The 22,435-nt window shown below is 38.5% G+C and overlaps 1 protein-coding gene across 1 annotated transcript in view; it reads right to left on the bottom strand.

Moving 5' to 3' along the window:
• The window catches only part of nlk2 (nemo-like kinase, type 2), a 164,098-nt gene extending 148,032 nt beyond the window's left edge, over positions 1 to 16,066 (bottom strand). Inside the window, exon 1 of the mRNA XM_028807112.2 lies at positions 15,155 to 16,066. Within this exon, the coding sequence (XP_028662945.1) occupies positions 15,155 to 15,624 (470 nt within the window). The 5' untranslated portion in view covers positions 15,625 to 16,066. The remainder of the gene's footprint in view (positions 1 to 15,154) is intronic.
• Positions 16,067 to 22,435: the final 6,369 nt, after the last annotated feature.

Genomic DNA, 22,435 nt, shown 5'->3' with positions numbered 1-22,435 from the left:
TAAAAATAACCATATAAACATATGGTTTCTACTTTGCGGATTTTCTTATTTCGCGGGTGGCTCTGGAACGCAACCCCTGCGATGGAGGAGGGATTACTGTATCCCTAAAACTAGCAAAAAGTAAATAAAATATAGATCAATGTGCTCACTGAGCTCCAAACTTAGGGCACACATTGGTAATGCAATGAAGCAACAGCATAGCACTGACTTGTTCCAATGTTTGAAGTCGTGGCTCCAGATGTAGCGGGAACGTATTTGGTCTTTCCCATGCATCTTCTGCTTTCATCAAGAAGAGAGAAATGCCTTGTAAATACTAATAAATGTTTTGTTTTTCTTGTTTCACATCATGTCCTTTGTTTTCTGAGGAGGGTAGGAAAAATGAAAGGGCTCCTTTAAGGCTTGTTTTGAGATTTGCATGCATAATTAGCCATAAAGTGCTGCAATCACACAAAGATCAGTATTAGATATCTGATACTGGTAGTATTGCAAGTAATTTATTTATATTTATTTTAATGCAAGAGGGATGGATATCTGACAGCGTTTCTAAACATTTGTGGTATTGGGACCAATTTCTACCTTTTTAAGTTCACTTATAACCTACACACAACAATCAAACATCCCTGGAGGTTGACTGAACTGTGAGTTCAAGAAATCGATGCAGTTAGAGGGAGGAAAAATATTGCACAGCACTGTCAAGTGCATCGGTGGACAGTTTTAGTGCATCTTAGCGGCTGAAATGTAAATTTTCTTTCTTTGTACAGTTACGAGAGTGATGGTCACATTGGAAACGCTGTCACAGTAGGCATGAATGAAAGTTATGCACATGGCAGATACAGCTCTGTGATGTCATACTGGCTTTGCAAAGCATCATGGGGAACTTGGACAAAAATTTCCAGGAAAATATTCAGTGAACAAGGTTTCCAGTGCACGCAGCATATTTGCCGTGAAAAATACTTCAGCAAATTTCGAAGCTCAACACCAGTCATTACAATTAAAAGCAAGATGGAAAAGCCAATGAGAAACTGTAAGCAGAATTTATACAACACACCGAATTAGAACTACATACCCAAATTGGGGATATTGTCATGAAGGATGATGCACAGAGAGTAGACAAATGAACAGATTAAATCAAAAAACAGTGGAACTAGAAAAAAGATTCTGAATTATGATAGGTGATTGATGGCCTGATCACATCACCACCTCTGGAGAGGATGAAATTTACACTCTAGTAACAGGTTACAAAACCACCTTGCCAAACAATTGGTGTGATTTAGAGGTTGTCCAGACTAAGTGGACAGCACTCAAATTGCTCATCAAAGGCCAATTTGCAGATACAGTGATACCTTGAGATACGAGTGCCCCAATGTACGAGTTTTTTGAGATACGAGCCATCACTAGGTCGATTTTTTGTCTTGAGTTACGAGCCAAAATTCGAAATATGAGCCATCAAAGAGCTTGTCCCCGCACATTCCGAGGAACTGACGACAGAGGAGTTGACGGAACTACATATGCAGCAACATACGGAGGTTCTGCAGGAGATTGGTATCGCGGAGGAGGTTCTCTTAAAGTGAGATACAGGAAGTGTTTGCAATGTGGGAAAAAGTTTCGAACTTTAAAGAAAAGAAACACCCTGAAAAAATTACAACTGATCATACAGTGGCGCTATTTAATGACACTTGCCTAACGCCTGACTTTACTGAAAAGAAACTGAACATACAGCCATGCTATTTAATGACACTTGCCTAACTCATTTCAGAAACATTCTAAAGGGGAGGACTAAACAAAGCTCCTTGGACAGATTTCTATTGAAACGCCCTGCGAATGAAAGTGATGAAAGCGTGGCAAAAAAGAAAAAAACTAGTGAAGAAGAAAATTAAGTTAAGCAAAAGTGAAGTGAAAGAAAAAAACATTACAATACGCTAATCGGCTTTGCCAACTTCTGTTTATTTCTTTAGATTCTCTTTTATGTATTAGGTTTTATTTTGTTTGTATACAATATTTGTTCATTATAAATACATTTTTCTTATGTTGAAAACATTTAACAAAAAATTGGGGTGGTTTTTTTGGGGGCTGGCACGAATTAATCTCATTTCAATTAATTGCAATGGGGAAAATTAATCTGAGATACAAGCATTTTGACTTACGAGCTCGGTCATGGAACAAATTAAACTCGTATCTCAAGATATCACTGTACATCTAACAGGTAAAAAGAAAGAGTATACAGTCGACCCTTGATATACGACCAGCCTGACATGCGAACAACTTGATTTACGACCAACATCTTGCGTTACGACCTGAATGCGGTCACGTGTATCCGCTTGCGCAATTGTAAACAAACACCCGAGAGCGTTCGTAAGCGTCAGTCGGAGCCCAGATACATGTGTTTGTGGACGTAATTTCGGTCTGTGCAGTGATTTATGTAATTTTTTTCGACAATTGCTAAGGAAGGAAGAGAACGAAGATAAAGAAAGCGATCACAATCGAAACGAAGAAGGAAATTGTGCGGAAATATGAGAGTGGTGTTCGTGTGACCGATCTCACTAATATGTACAGCATGTCGAAATCCATCTCAACAATTTTACAAAGAAAAGATTTGTATAAGGAGGCTCCTTCCAAACAATAACCACCTTCCATTTCATTCTCCTCCTCCTCCTCCCTTCCTGCAGCCCAAAGATGTCAAATTAAATGGTGAGTACAGTATGAAATTGTTGTTTCTGGTAGGCTAGGCACTTTTTATAACTTGTTGGTTAGTACATTAGAAAAATTATTGGTGTTTTGGTAAATTATGCACATTATACAACCCTTTTTTATTATGAAAAGGTTAAGTAAGTGTTGCTGTGGGAGGTTCGGAACACATTATGGGTATTTCCAATATTTCTTATGGGAAAAATAGTCTTGACTTACAACCAACTTGAGTTACAACCAGCCCTCACGAACGAATTGAGTTCGGAAGTCAAGGGTCCACTGTAGTTTTAAAGGATGGCGGGAATCAGACAATAAATGTGCATAGAGATCAAGAGGCATAGAACAAAGGATACAAAAGTCTGTTATTTAATACAAAATATTTTGTTTTTGTAATTTGGCTCCTAAATGTTTCATTTTAGGAGCCAGTTGCAACCCAAGCCCAGCCCCCTCCTACCCTTATCTCCAATCACAAAGCATTTTACAGTGTAAACAAAATTTCAGCATTCACTCCTCATCAAATTGCAGGTCATGTTTGTAGATGAAATTTGTATAATTGAATCAAATCAAGTGTAATAACAAAGTGACCTCTGACAGACACAAGTAAAATAGGTTTTTCACTAGTCCTAATAATTTTGTAAGCCGATGACATTCATGATTAAAATTTTTTAATACAGTAAGCCCTCCAGCACTAGCAGTTGCACGTTTAATAACAAAGGCAAGGAAGCAGCAGTGAGGTTAAAGTCAAGCAGTAAGCAAAGAAAGTAGATAGAAAGCAAACTTTAGTGTTACCGAGATAGTGTGAAAATTCATGGAACACACACCACTAAGAAAATAAGTGTCAAGACTTTGTCAGATTCAGGACACAATATATTGAGCACAATAAGCAATGTTTACCGTCTTTTATAATAGTTACAACAGTCGATGCCAGTGAGCTTTAACTATAATAAGCATGGATGGTGTTGCTTGCAGCTGGGCTGCTTATCTGCTTATAGGCACATTGGTAAGGCTGGTGGTAGGCACAGTAACATTTAATGTTTTCGTTTTCATAAAAAAATTGAATTTTCAAAATGATGCATTTAAAACTGAACAGTTTGTGTTTTTACATTTTTTTCTGTTTGTTCCTATTGGAGTGGTGACATAGTCACAGCTTTCCAGTTGCAAGCATGAGTGTTTTGGGTTGGTTTATTACTTTACTTTTTCTTTTATAAGGCAATATGAATGTAAACTTTCAAGTTCTAGTGACAATATGACTGGAGCACTGTTGTTTTACATGCGTTATTGGAACACAGTAGTGTACTGTACTTACACTTCAGAGTATCTAGACCCCTCAGCAAAGGAATGACCAATTTGTAAGCATAGTCCTTCCTTACACAGGTCACTTACTTCTTGGCATTTGCTGTATGGCAGGTGGAGCATTGCACATGTAATCTATGAGGTGCGATTCAAAAGTTCCCGGAATGCATTTATTTAAAAGCATACACACCAAATAACAATTAATGGTGAACAGTTCCTTCAAAATAGTCACCCGCTGAGTTGATACACCAATCCCAGCGAGATTTAAAGCTTTCGAAGCACCTCTGGAAGTCGTTTTTTTGTCAGTGTGTTCAAGACGTCGGTTGTTACCGCTTGGATCTCTTCCACCGTCTCAAATCTGCGTCCCTTGAGCCTCATCTTCATCTTAGGAAATAAAAAAAAAAAATCAGACGGCGCTAAATCAGGGGAGTACGGAGGGTGGGGAATGGCAGTAAACTTTGTAGAAGCCAAAAATTTGCACACAATCAGAGATGTGTGAGTTGGTGCATTGTCGTGATGCAAAAGAAATGACTTGTCAGCCCACATCTAAGGATGTGTTCGGCGAATTCGATTTCGCAAACGCCTTAGAACATCCCTGTGGAATGCTTGTTGCAACATTTCATGGCTTTCTTTTGCCGTTTTTTCCCCAGTTTAAAACAGAATTTAACACACACTCTTTGCTCTTTCAAATCACTCATTTTCACGAACAACCCTTCTCAGACACAACCGAAGTTTAAACAAGAACTACGACTTGAAAAACTACTGCGCGGACATTATAACGCGTGATAACAGCTCTGACAACTTGAACTGCTATCGAGCGGCTACCCTTCTGGCTGCAGAATAAATGCATTCTGGGAACTTTTGGATCGCACCTCATATTATAATTCTGTTTTGAGCAAAATAAGTCTTCTCTATTTGATTAAAGTTTACATCATTTACTGATCAAAATCCTAAATTATGCCCAAAAACCAAACAAAAAAACTGAACGAACTGTGTGTGCCAAACTATTTTATAATCCACTTCGCATACAATATAACATGAACCAAACAAGTGAGCTATAAAACAAAGTAACCATACAGCAAGAAGGCAAAAACAAGAAAAAGGGAATGGCATCTCAAAAATTAACAGGAGAATGTCTGCTGCACATCTGGAAGCCTAGTCCCCAAAATTTAAGCACAACCATCTACATAATCTTAGAACCGGTTGCCTTTGTTACATGCTTATGTGGCTGCGTTAGTTTATTATGTTTTATTCTAGTGAACATTCTCAAAACTATTTTTTTTTGTTTTGTATATTATGTAATTTTGTTTTCATTGTATGTATATTATATTATATTAAAAAAGCTGGATGACGCTGTTGCAGGAGACAGAGAGCGCCTGTCGCTACGTGTGTTGATTGTGCCCCTTACTGCTTGTCTTTTAGTTGGATGACGTTGTTGCAGAATAAACAGCAGAATCCAGATACTGATGTGTCTGTCTTCTTTCAAATCATCAGCAACCATTTTAAAACTGCTACACTAGCACAGGTTCTAGAGGTACAGCATTCTATGTGAACTTCCACAGCTTAGCAAAATTTGCCAAACATAAGACAAATATTCATTCTGTTTATTTTGACTTGCTGTAATTTGGTAGTAATATGTTCAGATTTCAGTGTGAATGTTTACATACTTCCGATTCATAAAACGCTTACCATTATTTCCTGTATTTTAATGTTCCTGGTATAAACTCATCTAGGGATCACAAAGGATCCTAGCAAGCAGTGAATTGTAGGCTTATTTTACCTCAAAGAACAATGTTTGTTTACATAGTACATTTTCATGCAAAAATGTAAAGAGAACTACAATAGAAAAAAAGTGGATACAAGCTTACACAATGTAAAATAAACGAACAAGTAATTAAAAACCAGCAAGTCGCTAAGCATAGCTCAAATTACTATTAACTAAACTCCGATTTTAAGTATGTAATGGTTACAAAAGGTAAATTACAACAATTTGATGCTATGGTCAGAATATCTAGGGAAGAGAGGAAAACAAAAAAAAATAAACCTCCAGGGTTCCAAGACCAAAAGATCCCCCAGCCATCAAAAGTTAACAGCATTCACACTCTTTTCAATATCAAAGTTGGTCGCTGAATACATCGATCAGAAGGAGTGGTGCAAGACCATACAAAACCGAAAAATTAAACAGAGAAGAGCTAGAGTTATTAACAGGTGCAAATCACTGCAGTACATATTATAAACTATTGGACCTGGCAACAAAAAAGGGTTATTATGAAAAAGTCAAATTAAAGAAAAAGTGGGTTTTTAAAAAGTTAAAAAAAAAATAATACTAATGTTCCACAGTATTAGCCTATGTATATCTATGGGTAAATCTTTCCAGACTGCATATCAGAAAAAAGGCCTCCCTCTCTAGTTCCTTTTATACTTTGCTCTTGGAATAATAAGTAACCAGTGTTTGGGGATCTAACATCATGACTAGGAAGGAATGCAATGGTCTAGGCACTCCAATATATTAAGAAGAAAGATTTTTCAGAGCTTTATATATGATAATTTTGAAATCAATTCCAAAGAATACAGGCAATCAACGTAACAATTTATTGGTGAAGTTTCATCTGCTATATTTTGAATAAGCTGCAGCTGATTTAAGCATTTTTCAGTAGTACTGCTAGGATTCCAATACAGTAATCTAGTTGGCTAAAAGCAAAAGCATATATTACATTTTCAGCTTCTGGAGTTCTTATAAGACAACTAACTCTTATAATTTTTCTTAAATGAAAAGAAACAGTCTTATTAAAATGGTTAATATGAGGTATGAACTTTAGATCAAATTCTACAATAATGCCAAAATTCTTTTCTTTTGGCTTAGTTTATAAGATAAGGTAATAAAGAAGTTAACTTTTTATTTGTCAAAAACTAAAATTTTCAACCATTTCCTTGATTAGTATGAGTAAATTACTACCATTCCTACTATAATTCTAGTAAGACACTGGATCAGTGGGTTTAACGCAACAGGGTTATCTGATGCTACAGATAGGTAAACCTGTGTATCATCTGCAGAACTTTGGTAGATCACCATATTATTCAGAATAATCTGACCTAACAAATGCATCAAGATTAGGGATAGTGGGCCCAAAACTGATCTCTGAGAAGTATACATGACTCCACAATCAGAAAGACACTGCAAAAATGACATTCACTAGATTGAAGAGAGGTGGAAACCACCACTATCTAAGAAAATACGAAAGTAAATAAAAACGTAAAGGCAAAATGAAAATAACATGATAATCGCAACAGAACACAACACGATTGTGATGGCTTATGGTTAGTTAGAACACGCACAGTGCAGCGCTCTGCCATTAGGCTAGTTGAAGCCAAGATTAAATGAACATGGATGCTTGCTGCGGGATTGCACCATTGTTGAGCAATGTGCCATAGTGAGATTTCTTTGAGCAGAGGAAGTGAAACCTGTTGAAATTCAAAGGATGTTGGCTTGTGCAGATCAGTAACCTATCTGGGAACCCACCTTGGAAATATTCTGTTTGCAAAGGTATACTATGCAAACTGTTAAACTACTTTAAACAAACATTTAAGCAGTAATTTAAAATTCCACCACACAGTCCAATATGAAGAGTGCATAAGAGTTAAGCAAGCAGTATCAAGTCCCAGTAATGTTAGGTCCGCGACACAGTTAACCATTACCTGTTCCTGCTGTGATACATATCTGTATTCAAAAGCTGCTTAAAGCAAAAATCAGATAACTGTATAGTCGTTTATCAAAAGACAAAACTCCAATAAAAAACATGTGCAACAAAGGTTTTGAAAAATGAACATTAATCGAAGGAAAAGTCCTCTATATTTTTTACAAAGTTACGATGCCTTTACTTTATTCCAGTTGTCAGACAAAAATATAAATGGATCGGAAACAAGTAACACTTTATGCAACTACGACAGATTTGTGGTTAAGTAGAACAATGGAAAATTCGTAATGCATGCCGAAAAAGGGTGACACAGTGGTAGTGCTGCTAGTGTTTACATCCTGTGTTGAGCTTGCATGTTCACCCCATAACTGCATGGGTTTCCCTCCACAGTCCAAAGACATGCAGGGTAGGTGGAACAGCGAAGCCAAACGGACACTAGCACGTTTGTGGTGTGTGCATGTCTTTGAGAGCATGTTCACCTTGTGATGGACTGGTGCCTTAGCCAGTTTTGCACCTTGTGCTGACTGGGTTAGGCTCCTGCCTCATGCAGTCCTGCTCAGGATTATGCGGACTTAGAACATTGTTTGTTATACGCTAAAACACATGCTTACAGTGCTGCTTCTTGAAATGAGTGCACCTTTCATTACAATATATTTCTCAAGAACAGGGACAGAACTGTTCGTGCATGGTGTCTGCATATAACAAAGTGATACTATCTAAATACTTAATAAGCTTGCAATATATTCATATTGTTAATTTAATGTGTGTACATGCAATCTCATAGTTCTTTGTTTACATTGACTTCTTAATCTTATATTACTGTCATTTAAAATTTTATTATCTGCTTTGACTTTACACACACATAGCATTTGTTGTTTTTTTTTTTGTTTTTTTTTTTTTAAATGAGTACAGCAGAAACTTAATTAAAATTTTCCCACATTTTACACTTTTTAATAGTGAATGGCAGGCCTCTCACAATTATTATGTAATCGTCCAATTACAATTTGAGCTGCCAGCAATTATTTTGCATAATCGTTAGAATCATTTCCATTCACCTGTATAAAAATACCGGAAGAAGCAGAAATGTCATTTCCCATCGTTTAAGGTTTGACTGGTGCTCATTTACTGATGTCCAGTGTTCGGAGAAGGTTACTTTTAAAAGTGTTACAGTTAAATAAATAAATAAATTAAAAAAAAAAAAAAAAAAAAGGTAAGTGTTATTTAGTTACTTTTTTGTCAGTAAAAGTATGCTACTAAAATATAATGTGTTACAAACAGTGCATTACTTTTGCATTACTGTTTCTTCTTTTGTATGAAAAACTGCACATTTCACCAGCCAGCATTGGTTTTTAATTATAAACCTAAAAACATAATGAAAATAACCAGAAAAACAGCAAATTTTTATCATTTTCTGGTGTTCTATAAATATTGTAGCTAACCTAAGGCCAGGACCTGAGAGGGACAAGCTCCACAAGTGGCCGGGAGCTGCTTAAGGAGACGGAATACCTGGAGAAGCAGACTGTAAAAAGAAACCCCCTGAGCAGCAGAGGGGCCACAGACACAGCACTACAAAGCCCTATGATCGCATCTCCTGGCCGTCTGCTAAAGCGCACCAGCTTCTTGATTGCTGGCTCCCTGTGACCCTAAACAGGCCACTATATATACTTATAAATTTTGCTCAATACTTTTTGATTTGACACATCTGTACTAGTCACCAGAACTGTATGACAGAAATGACACCAGACTCATCAACACGCCACTACTCAAGCATGCTGGGTTTTCCACAGTGTTGAATTTCGAGAACGGGCTTTTTACATGGGTGTCAGAATGATGAACAAAGGGCTGAATATGGAGCAGCAGGTCACCAGAGCACAAGATAAACCTGAAAAAAATGATGTGCATATCTTCATCATGCAGGTCATCAATAAGGAGAATATTATTCTTGCCTGTCCTTTACCGCTTTGGTCAGGGGTGGGCAAATTCATTCCTGGAGGGCCGCAGTGGCTGCAGGTTTTTGTTCCAACCCAATTGCTTAATAAGAAGCACTTATTGCTCTAGAAACACTTCTGCTTCATTTTAGTTATCTCCCTCGTTAAGATTATGAACCCTTATTGCTTATTTAAGTCTTAAACAGCTGCATTCTTGGTTTTTAATTGCTCCTTATTAGCAATAAGATGCAAATGACAAAAGAAACTAGCAGTTATCCATTTTGCTTGTTACCCTTTACACCTGTGTGTATTTATCGTGCACTATTTGGTTTAATTAAATACTTGGAAGGAAAGAGAAGAGAAAAAAGTGAAGGATTGAGAATTACCCATCCGTTTTACACTTCAAAGTATTTGGATGATATCCTTAGAATGGAAAAAAAATCTAGGATATGAGAATGACTTGACATAGCAGAGTTAAAGCACTAACAAGCCATGAAATGTAATTATTGGCAAGGATTGTTTTCTAATTAAGCAACTGGGTTGGAACAAAAACCCGCAGCCACTGCGGCCCTCCAGGAATGAATTTACCCACCCCTGGCTTTGGTTAAAGGAGCTGACACTACATCTTCTCTTTCTCCCCTCTTAAAACCAGTAATAACAGGCACAACTCTTCTGCCATCAGCAGAGTCTCACTTCCTCTGCTGTAACACTGTTAGGCATGTGACATTGACCAGTCTTTGCCATGTGCTGACTAGAGGAATATCAACTCACTGTTCGATCAGGTCACCAAAGCATTGAAGTATTGTTTTGGTCACTGACCTTGTGCAAGCTTCACGCAGAACATAAAAAGCAGACTTCACTCTGACAGCAAAAGGCAATATTTCTGTGAAATAATGCAGTAATTTTATTTTTTTTTCTGGGGTGGGGGGAAAAAATCTTCTATAGCAACATATATACCTGTTTCTGATGTCTGTTGGTGTGACAACCAACAAAGGCTCCCTTTGATGGCAAAGTCAGAAAGTAAATACATGTTCATTTGTGCAAGAAGTACTACCTCTGAGAGAATAATCAGTATGGCTGGCAACATAGTGACCCCAGTGAGATGTTGCCTTAAGCCAGATAAGGTAAATATGTTAATGTTCCTTGCCCGGAATCTGCCTAGCCGTTGAGGAGCATTATGGACTGTGGTTGGAGATGACAGAAATATGGTGTGCTCTGGTGTTCATTGTACATTGCTTATTTTGATCATGGGACTGTGCTTATGGATTGTTATTGATGTCACATCTGTCCTGCACAATTTTTGTTTACAAAGCCTAAAAGTCAAAAAGAAATTCAATTTTTATGTTCCAATGTTCAATGCCAATAAATGGCTCTTCTTCATGAGGTTTATTATCTATAATTATGGTAAAAATTTGAATAGAAAAAGACAATTAAAATTGTTAGTCACAATTATTTGTTTGATAATTAAATCGTGAGCTAAAATTACAAGTTTGTAACAGCCCTAAATATATTAACATACAATTCAATTAATAAAATGCATATCTACACATTAATGATAAAAACAGAGCTAAACAAAGTTTTCCAATCTATGCAAGTTACTATACAATCAAAATTCCACTCAGATGTAACTAGTCTTCCCACCAAGTAACTTTTTTTCCTTGTTTACCTACCAATTCTTTACAAACACAATTGATCCTATGCTACAATGGATGGATGGATGGATGGATAGATAGACAGACAAAACTGTATTTGCCCAAGAGAAGATGCCACAACTTAACTTTCTGCTGTTTATCGCCACCATATAGCATTAGACAAACTTTTTAAATATGCTTTTTATACTCAAAGCAATTACCACATTTGGTAGCAAAGTAGTGAGAAACGGTGAGTGGAAGAGAGACCATGCCCGTACTAGAACAACTCAAATTATCTCCTGTTTGGAAACACTAAGGCTTCCTCATTAAATTACAACAATGATGGACATGCTTCATTCACAGAACACAGTTCAAAGAGTGTATAAAATAACAAATAGTTATCAAAACCATTATTTAAAAAAAAAATTCATAAAGCATACAGATGGACAAAAGACCAGAGAAAGAGAACAACAGAATGTATCAAATAAATACATCTTTAAATAAAAGTGCACTAAAATTATACTAGCTAGAGATATTTAAATGATGTGCAGTTGCTTTCTCTACCCAGTGAAGCACAAACAGTGACTTGGGATGTCTCTCAGGACATACAGTGGAACCTCGGTTCACGACCATAATTCGTTCCAAAACTCTGGTCGTAAACCGATTTGGTCGTGAACCGAAGCAATTTCCCCATAGGATTGTATGTAAATACAATTAATCCGTTCCAGACCATATGAACTGTATGTAAATATATATATATATTTTTTTTTAAGATTTTAAGCACAAATATAGTTAATTAAACCACAGACTGCACAGCGTAATAGTAAACTAAATGTAAAAACATTGAATAACATTGAGAAAACCTTGAACAACAGAGAAAACTAACACTGCAATAGTTTGCGCTATAGCGCTACCAACCGCTGGCTAAAAACACTTTTTTTTTTTTAATGAGTTTTAAGCACAGGGAAAAAAAATGAACATTTGAAAAAATCCGTAATTTAATAAACCACCAAGAAAAGTAACACTGCAACAATGCACGCTACGAACCGATCACTGTAAACAGAAGTGAAAACAAAATCAAGCCCAGTGCATTCTTTAACTGCCTTCCTACCTTATGCGTCCAGCCCCTCCCCCCCGCGCTGCCTGTGTGTGGGCCTCGGTCTCTCTCGCCTGCCTGTGTGTGTGCGCCCGTCTCTCTCTCTCTCGCTGCCTGTGTGTGTGCGCCCGTCTCTCTCTCTCGCGCTGCCTGTGTGTGTGCGCCCGTCTCTCTCTCTCGCGCTGCCTGTGTGTGTGCGCCCGTCTCTCTCTCTCTCGCGCTGCCTGTGTGTGTGCGCCCGTCTCTCTCTCTCGCGCTGCCTGTGTGTGTGCGCCCGTCTCTCTCTCTCTCGCGCTGCCTGTGTGTGTGCGCCCGTCTCTCTCTCTCTCGCGCTGCCTGTGTGTGTGCGCCCGTCTCTCTCTCTCGCGCTGCCTGTGTGTGTGCGCCCGTCTCTCTCTCTCGCGCTGCCTGTGTGTGTGCGCCCGTCTCTCTCTCTCGCGCTGCCTGTGTGTGTGCGCCCGTCTCTCTCTCTCGCGCTGCCTGTGTGTGTGCGCCCGTCTCTCTCTCTCGCGCTGCCTGTGTGTGTGCGCCCGTCTCTCTCTCGCGCTGCCTGTGTGTGTGTGCCCGTCTCTCTCTCTCGCGCTGCCTGTGTGTGTGCGCCCGTCTCTCTCTCTCGCGCTGCCTGTGTGTGTGCGCCCGTCTCTCTCTCTCGCGCTGCCTGTGTGTGTGCGCCCGTCTCTCTCTCTCGCGCTGCCTGTGTGTGTGCGCCCGTCTCTCTCTCTCGCGCTGCCTGTGTGTGTGTGTGTGTGTGTGCATGTGGCGCTCTCTCTGTCTTGCTCGCTGCACAGGAAATGCACAGGGAGAGACTGAACATGTACAAACCGAAAGGGAAACTGGCTTGTTCGTATACCGAGTGTGTGGTCGTGAACCGAGGCAAAAGTTTGGCAAACTTTTTTGGTCGTAAACCGATTTGTACGTGTACCGAGATGTTCGTGAACCGAGGTTCCACTGTATGCCTACTTACAGCTAAAAAGATACAGGACAAAAATTACACATCAATCAGACTGACCACACCCAAAAGATAAACGTTAAGTTGTTACTGCTCTGCAGTGTAAGAATCAGTTTAAAGCTGAACCTTGATGGCCTCATCACATGGTATTGATAAAAATGATAGAAAAGTCTGAATAGTCTACAGATGAAATATAAAAGAACTCTCAAGAGGACTACTTAAGGGAATGTTGTGAATTTTCTGGGCTTAAGTTCTGAATTACAAAAGAAATGGAATGGAGAAATGTGAAACTGCTACCTTGGCATTCAAATCCAAGTGCTTAGCTACATGACCACACTACCTCTTTTGTGCTTCTCTGCATGAGTGTCTATTTATGGAAGATACCAAAAATACACTTTTTTTTTTTATAGCCACAAGTGCTACAGTATATTTCTCTGAAATGTAATACTGTGAAATTACATTGGCATCTTACGATTACAGGTGATTTCACTTTAAAAAAAAAAAAAAAGAAAGAAAAAAATGTTTAACATTACTTCTCAAAATGTTACATAAATACTGTATGTTCACCGGACAGTAAAACTTTATTAACCCCACAGTAATATGGCACAGATAATTCTTACTATACTGCAGCATTCTTAAAGTATGACTTCACATCTTGAACTGAATCAAGATGGTATGACTGTGTTTATATGTATGACACAGACAACAGTATACATTTTTTATTTTTCTTTACGGCTTACGCATACAGCATAAACACTCGTGTGTCAGCATCCTCCTGAACAGCAGGATTAGAAGTGGCACAAATAATATTTCCTAGAATGTGCCACCACGCCTAATTTTTCTTATCTTAAAAAACCACACATTCAAGATGGCACCAAAAGGATCTCAGACAGATGCAAATTTTATAAAGTGTTAAAAAAAATGAGAATGGAAATTAACAGCTCATTTAAAAACTTATTACAATAAACATGAATATCAACTTCTAGTCTTTCCTCCAAAATGTTGTATGCTCCATTTCTTCCTATAAATAATTACTTTGCCAGCACTGCCAAAATGACATCTTAACGCAGTAACTTAATTCTACTAGAGTGTGAATGGGGAGAGTATAAAATGTAGGTTTTTACCCATGAATGAAGCTACAGCAGAATGCACTTTAAAAGTGTGCCCTCTAGATGCTAACATAATTTAAGACTTAAAAAAGTAACTTAAAACCATAGATTAAGTATCATGCATAATCTGCCTCAATCATCCCAAACTGCCAAGCAGCAGCAGGTGTAATTATATCCCAAGTGCCCTTCCGGCAGCACATGAGAGTTGTGTATTCCTACCACCTATGTATGCTTATGGGAACACCCACGAATTAAATACATTTACTTGTCCACAACTTTTTTCCAATACAGAAACATGAATACTAATAAATTTTAAATATTCTGTACAATAACAATAAAAAAACGTGCAACCCCATTATCGATAACTATGCGAATTCAAGTGATTATCTTAAAGTACTTTAAAAAGTATGTATTAAAAAACAGATTTGCGATTGTGTTCTTAATAGTAACTATTTCATTTGAATAAAATTGAAATACAAGAACTGTTAACACCCAAAAAAACATGCTTGCAAGTTATGTAGAACTAGAACTTGAGCAGAACACATGTGGGAAAAGAAATAAATTTTCACAACTAAAATTTAAAATCAATTAATATTATAGATTTCTAAATGTTAATCGAATTAGCAATCATGATTAATATGAACTTGATGAAAAAGCAAAGTGGTAGGTTGAATCAATTTGTTAATAGTACATTAGTCTCGATCTGCATATAAATCATACAGCCAAAAAAAAAAAAAAAAATGAACTGATCAGTTTTCCTGCACCTACCAGACCACGCCGAAAGCCCCGTAGCCGATCGGTCTGTCAGGCTCGATGTCCAGTTGCTGCTGCTGCAGGTGATGGGAGTGCGAGTGGTGGTGAATCGCTTTGACCGCTGCTGCCTGTACTTGAGCCGGGGCCGCAGCCGCAGCCGGACCCGGTGCCTGCCCTGGAGCCGGCGACGGGAAGTAGGGTTGCTGCTGGCCTGGGTTCAACATAACCGCTGCCGCCGCCGCCGCCGCGGCCGCCGCTGCTGCCGTGGAAGCGTGCTGTTGCACCGGATGCACGGCGGCGGCCGAGCCGGGGTGCAGAAGGTGCTGTCCGGGGTGATGATGCTGGTGGTGCAGATGGGGAGGGGGGAGGTGAGGAAGGTGGTGGTGATGGTGGTGCGAGTGATGTGCAGCCACTGCCGAGGCGCTGCCGTTGTATGCAGCCATCATCTTTGCGGCATTGGTTGCCGTAGTTCCGCAAAGAGCCATTTACACAAAATAATAAAAAGAAATGGAAGAAAGAAATGCTCCTCTTAAAATTACTAAATATAAAACAAAAAGACAGGTGGGAAAAGGAAGAAGGGTGGAAGCGTCAAACGATCGTTTGGCTAGCTCAGACAGAAAGAAATATTTCACTAAATCCTAAAATCATGTTTTCATTTAATTACGCTGATCACAGCAGGGACCCCCTTATTAAACGTGCTACTCCATCCTGGCCTATGACAACACCTGACCTAGTTTCTTGATCTTCCTCCGGCCACCAGCCTGACGTGATCCGCTTCGGTTTGTTCTACTACGATTACTATTTTGTGGACGCTGGCAATCCACTTTTTAAATCTGATGTCATCTCAATGAAACAATTACTTTAAATAACACAAATCAAGAATAACGGATGCGCCAAAAGATGCCCTCGCCCTCCTCCCCCCCACCCTCCCTCCCTTTCTCCAAACACCCAACATCAAAGGGTGTATAGCCTACCACCCCTAAAACTTTAACATTTTGGGATGCCTGCTGTCCACCCACCCTCCCCTCTAATCTGATCTCCGACTTTATGGAAAGCCCCCACCTCCGTCCCCTTCGGTGATCACTAATCAAAATAAACAAAACGCGTATGCTAAGGTTTTCACACGTTAAGAAAGAAATTCAGCCTTTGATCTTCTCACAGTTCTGATAAGAAATCCAGCCTTTCTCTTTCTTCCCCCTCATCAAGTCCAGGGATTGTCAACGCAATCTGCTGTCCTCCACCAGCACCGTCGTTGACTGGGCCTCGAAGCGAAAGACAGATACAATTGATGAGAAAGTTAGCCCTCGCTTCTAAAATGTATACAAATTCTTAAAAGAACCACGACCTCTCATCACCTCCACCGACTCTCGCACTCGCCCTCCAGGGACATAAAAGCAAAGCATCACAAAAATATATATATTTAAAATTTCCTTTGGCAGCACGGCAAAATAAATACTTCCAGGAACGGTCAGCGTGTACTCTTGATATTTGTCTTCTTTCCTCTTCTGCTCAGAAAACCGCCGTCCTTCTGTATCCCTTCATTTTTGAAAATAACATCTTTTATATAAATATGAAGAAAACAATCATAATTATAATATCCACACTGGAAAAATTCTTCTTTCGTCACAAAAACAAACGGACACTCACACAGTCACTCGTGCCTCTGCTTAATAGAGCTCAAGCTTCGACTGAGACAAGAGGACACGCGCCGGCCGAACACCAAAAGACCCTCCTTCGACCCCGCCTCGGTACAAACACGGCCACTCAGAGTGCAATTCAACGCACGCGCACAGTAAACAACCAATCGTAAATGTTCTGAAAAATATCAAGCGCATAAACAGCTGCTTACTCGCCCTATGAAATGCTTCATGTCAGACACACTAGGGAAACGGTCCCAACCCAATTTTAATTGACATGTCTTTTCGCAAATAAAAGAAAGAGTTCATCGCGTTATTACCAATCAAAAATAAAATACATACGAGCAATTTCCCCCATCCCATTAACCTCCTTACTACTGGAATATTCAGTTTAGGTGGCTGGAAATGAAGTCCAGATGGAGCCGTAGTGACGTTGTCATTTTGAAATCGACAGGTGCATCTCTGCAATACGTAGTACGAAATTATGGTATACGATAATTATTTGTAGTTAATCGGTAGTCTGATGTAATCAGATATATTTAAAAGAACGCATAAAAATGGTGATAATAGACAACTATACAGTAATAAAAAGTTTGTTCATGATACTGAATTATATTGCTTTACAAGTAGTACCAGGAGAGTGTGTTTCATGTCAACCCACATGGACTAACAAACAATGTAGCGATTTATATACATTGTTCGGATATGTTATTGGTTTCCCCGTGTAAATTGTTTCCTTGTACCTTTGGCATTCTTCTATTGGTATGTGCATAAACTACACTGGATTGCGTACCTCTGTTTTCGTACGAATGGTATTTGTTTATGACTATCCATTAGTGTATTTGCTTACATATATAAATATAATTGCTTTGCGTCTATATATTATAGATTTTTTGTGAGCTACAGTATATTGTTTTTCGATTGTGTGCATACGCCTCGTTTCTGTGTGAGCTGTAATGATGTGTGTTTTGTAACAGTATCAGTCGAGGGAGCCTTTGTGGATGCACTATTTTTTATATGACCTTTTATTTCTTTATTTATTGTGTGCCGCATGCTTGCGCGGATGATTTGTTTATGAGCTTCAGTATATCTGCTCCTATTGTGGATAGTGTCAGATGCATGTGTGGGTAGTTTGCATGTGAACTGGTTGGTCGGTTCGTTTATAAACAACATTAATTTGTTTGCGGGAGTATATTGTACTTGTTTATTTTTGGATGATTTGAAATTGGTTGCTCGCATAAAGTAATGGCTAACTGTGTGGTCTTGAGGTGTCTGAGGCGGAGCTACGTTATAAACAAACACAACAACTGAGAAAAGGTCTCCTGCATTCATGGGTGTCTCACAACTAAAATAATAAATGTATCTGGGAAATGTGCATGACATCCCAAGCGCTTCATTAATAAGGAAAATAAGGCAACTGAATATTAGATTAGTACACATCAATCACACTTTATTGGTAGAGAAGATGAAAGCTCTGATAATATTTTTTTCCTCTTTATTACTGCAGCACAAAGTATGACATGGAGATACTCAAGGGTGTTTCGTCTTCTAATCCTGAGAGCCCAGGCTGCGGACTGCCTATCATTGTGTGTCAGCGTTTTATTAATTTTTTTAACTAGTCCCATGTCAGTCACTAAAAGTTCCCTAAGATCATTTCTTGCAAATTTAATGGTAGAGTATATGCTGAAAACAAAGCAATGGAGATCATAGGCATAGGTAACCTACAAATGTTTGTACACAGATCGATATAGTTAATGCATAATTATTATTTTTAAATTATAATTTAAAAGTAAAGTTTTAAAAAATACAGATTTGTTATTTTTGCTATACTGACATTCCTGGGTAAGTTATCAGGTGGACCAACAGTGTTTCTTAAAAGCCTCTTAATAAGTAATCATCTGCTACAGACTCAATTACCTTTCTTTGTTAAGGAGTGTACCTTTATGAAGTAATAATTTGAGAAAATGAATAAAAGTTAAGTACTGTATTGATCCTTACTGTAACCAGTACTGGAACTGAACATTCATATGACCTAAACAGCTAGGATAAAGATTTCCTGTAGGATACATAACTAGACCAAATGGCCTCTCTGTAATAAGGCCAATGGGGCACAACTCCAATAGATGTTGTGCAAAATAATAATAAGATTCACTTAGTAATTTAATTTATTATGAAATGTTTTACAACAACTCTCAACCTTGTCTTCTTAAGCAGTTTTTGTTCAGGTTTCTACCTGCTCAATGTAATTGCTTACCTAGAAAAGTGTTGTTTGGTAGCATATGAAATTGTCTTTGTTTCAGGCGCTGCAAGCCTGTTTTTGGCAGAGGAGCTGAACCAATTGGCCCTGCAGTGTCCCTATGTTGCCATATATGGTGTGTGTGCACCTGTGTAAAGTTAACATGCCCATTTTGCATCTGGGCCTGAAGATCATCGCCTTTTTGAAATGACGACCACTTGTTTTGTCACTGCTACCGGATGTGCTGTGTGTTGTTTAAGTTGTGCAATTTTTGTGTAGTTTACATGTTCTGTCCATGTTACTGCAGCTCATCATTTTTCACCTCAAAGCCTTTTCAGTAGTAAGCCTGAAGTGTTGCTGTTTCACTTTAGGTAGTGCATAACCAAAAGATTTTTTTGAGGACTGCATTGCAAGGCCCTCATTTTATTTAACATTTAAATCTACACTGTATTTTGTCAGATGATGATGATGTCCAAGGGTATCAAAACAATTTGATGCCAATCAAGACCTAGTATCAGTATCCCATTGTTTGATTGATTTTATTTGTAACATGAAAGGTGCATGAATAAGTATATTTTGCTAGTCATTTACTAAAGTGGGACACTTATTAATAGCTAAGAAAGTTAACATATATGATAGAGAATTCTGCAGACATACTGTGTAAGAAAATCCTGGTATTGCCTCACCATATATATATATATATATATATATATATATATATATATATATATATATATATATATATATATATATTGTAGAAGGAGAAGAGGCATCCCATCTTGCAGTCCCTGGCCGGCAGGACAAAGAAATAAAGTTGTATCTGGCCGGGATGAGATAATGGATGAACTGGGAAAAGCTGAGGATCAGAATTGGTTCCATCCCCCACACACTAGGTGGCAGTGGTCCTCATATGGTAACCCAATTGGGACACCCACAGGGGTGCTTGTGACTTGGAGTCCAGAAGTGCAGTCCTGTCGGAGTCCCTAGAGATCAATAGAAGGTGCTGTAAGGAGAGGACCTCCCTACTTTTTCTATAGCCTGGAAGTGCTCCCAGGAAGACATGACATGGCACTAGACGCATTCCTAGGTGCAGCATAAAAGGAATCTGCTGCCTCACTTCAGGGAACCAGAGCCTGGAGGCAGCAGACAAAACTTATTGGAGGATGGAATGAAAATGATTTATTGATATATTATTGATTTGTATGGTTATTGTGGCTGATTTCTGAAAGAAATTTGGGAAAAAGTGCTTGAAGAGAATAAAAGACCATTATTTTATTCATATTGTAAGACCTTTTGAGACCCTTCCCAATGGCATGACACGCAGAAGCGCAATTAATAATAATAATAATAATAATACATTTTATTTAATAGGTACTTTTCTTATCACTCAAGGTCACCTCACAATAAAGTTAAACAACAATTAATTAAATAAAAACAAGAAAATGATAAATCACAAAGCAATAACTAGTAAATAAACAAATATGACAGGCAGTAACAGTGTAGAATTCACAATTGATATGCCAGCTTGAAAAGATAAGTTTTGAGAGTAGTTTTAAACTGTGCTATTGAATCAAGCTGACGAACATGAGAGGGAAGAGAATTCCAGAGTTGAGGAGCACTATGAGAGAATGCTCGAGCTCCCATAGAACTGAGTTTGATGTGTGGTACAGAAAGTAGAGCTGCAGATGAAGATCTGAGTAAGCGAGAGGGAGTGTAAATCTGGAGGAGATCAGTGAGGTAGGGAGGAGTAAGGTTGTGGAGAGCTTTAAATGTTAAGAGCGGTATTTTGTATTGTATTCTGTAGTTAACAGGGAGCCAGTGAAGTTGAGAGAGAATAGGTGTAATATGCCTCTTTTGAGACCCTCCCCAATGGGACTACATGCAGAAGCGCGACTGCCAAATCTGTTGAGGGTTGCTTGTCCTTTGCTGAGGCAACCGCAAGTTCGCAGCGCCACAGAAATAACTACAAGCTGACTGCTGTTACTACAAGCTGACTGCTGCTAATCCAGTTGCCCGATGGGTGATGCAGGGAACATTATAACTTGGCCACTGACCTGGCCCCAACCCTGCCTGTTTGCTGTGTCTGTGTAAAGTAGAATGGTAGATCTTTCTACAATAAATAACATTGCTGTTCCTATTTTGATTTGAATAAAGCTGGTTTTGCTAAAGTACAGAAACTCAGCCTCGTCTTTGTGGTACAAGACACCGACTCACGCATCACAATATATTGTCTGGATTACTACTGTGTCTGTGGTTTGGGACTTCCTGGCTCCCCCTTGTAGTCTCTCTCTCTGCATATATGTAGATATATATATAGTGAACATAATTAGTCAGCTAGTAGAATTTCATGCCTTCTCAAATAACACATAATCCAGAGACAAAAAACACTCATTCAGCACACAACATAGAAACAGTGGATGTTTCTATTAAGAAAATAAGGCTCATAGTAAACCAAGAGATTGCTCAGCAAAGGGAAGAACGTACTTGAAATGTGGGAAATTGAACAGTTTTGAAGAAGTACGTTATTCAAGACAAGAAGTAGGAAAAAACACTGACAGAGATAGGTAAAGATAAGCTGCTTATTGAAGGAGCCTCCACTAAATACCAGACTAATAGTGATTAGTGGCTATTCTTTAAAACAATTTCATTTTATGATAAGTGCTGGTCATCACCATCTCCATGTAGAGAAGAACAAAAATAGAACATTTCCTAAATGTTCAACCATATTGGCCTGGTGTATCTTAAACATTATAGTGTTCCAGACAAAAAAAACTCTGAAACACTAGACATGGTATGCTACTTGCTATTATGTTCAGGAGACTTCATGTGGATGGCCTGTTTAATACATTATTGAATGAAATGAAAGACCACATCATTACAAGCGAACATAGGCTGCACAAGATAGTACCTCAAATTGTCAAATTAACAATCCTATGAGAATTGTCAGATAAACATTTCTGTTATACACCTGATATCAAGGATGTCATAATCAGACCAGAACTGTAGACTCTGGTAAGGCATAACCATGATAGAAAGTTAGGAAGAAGTGCCATATTAACAGAGGACAATTCTGAAATCACAGAGACAAGCTGACACAAGTAAATGATTTTAACTTTAAGGCTAAGAAAAATCTTTATAGTTTTTTAAACCTGAGCAGGAATGCAATAAGGCATTCAAGTTCAACTTTATTGCCTAATGTGTACAGTACATTTGCAATTCTTATTTTGCATTTCCCAGTAAGACTGGCCACTCAGTCATAGGTGAACAAAGAATGCAGCAGTTGGTCAGTGTGTCACCTTAAGGGGTTTCTTTGTTGAGGAAAACTTGGAAAAAATGATGCTGTTAATCCAAAAATCTCTTTAAATACCAAAGAGCCTTCTGAAAGCTACAAGATCCCAGAAGGCCACATTAAGTTTCAACAAC

This window comes from Erpetoichthys calabaricus, chromosome 8 (genome assembly GCF_900747795.2).
Source record: "Erpetoichthys calabaricus chromosome 8, fErpCal1.3, whole genome shotgun sequence".
In the NCBI taxonomy this organism is placed as follows: domain Eukaryota; kingdom Metazoa; phylum Chordata; class Cladistia; order Polypteriformes; family Polypteridae; genus Erpetoichthys; species Erpetoichthys calabaricus.
This window is presented reverse-complemented; position numbering and strand designations above follow the sequence as displayed.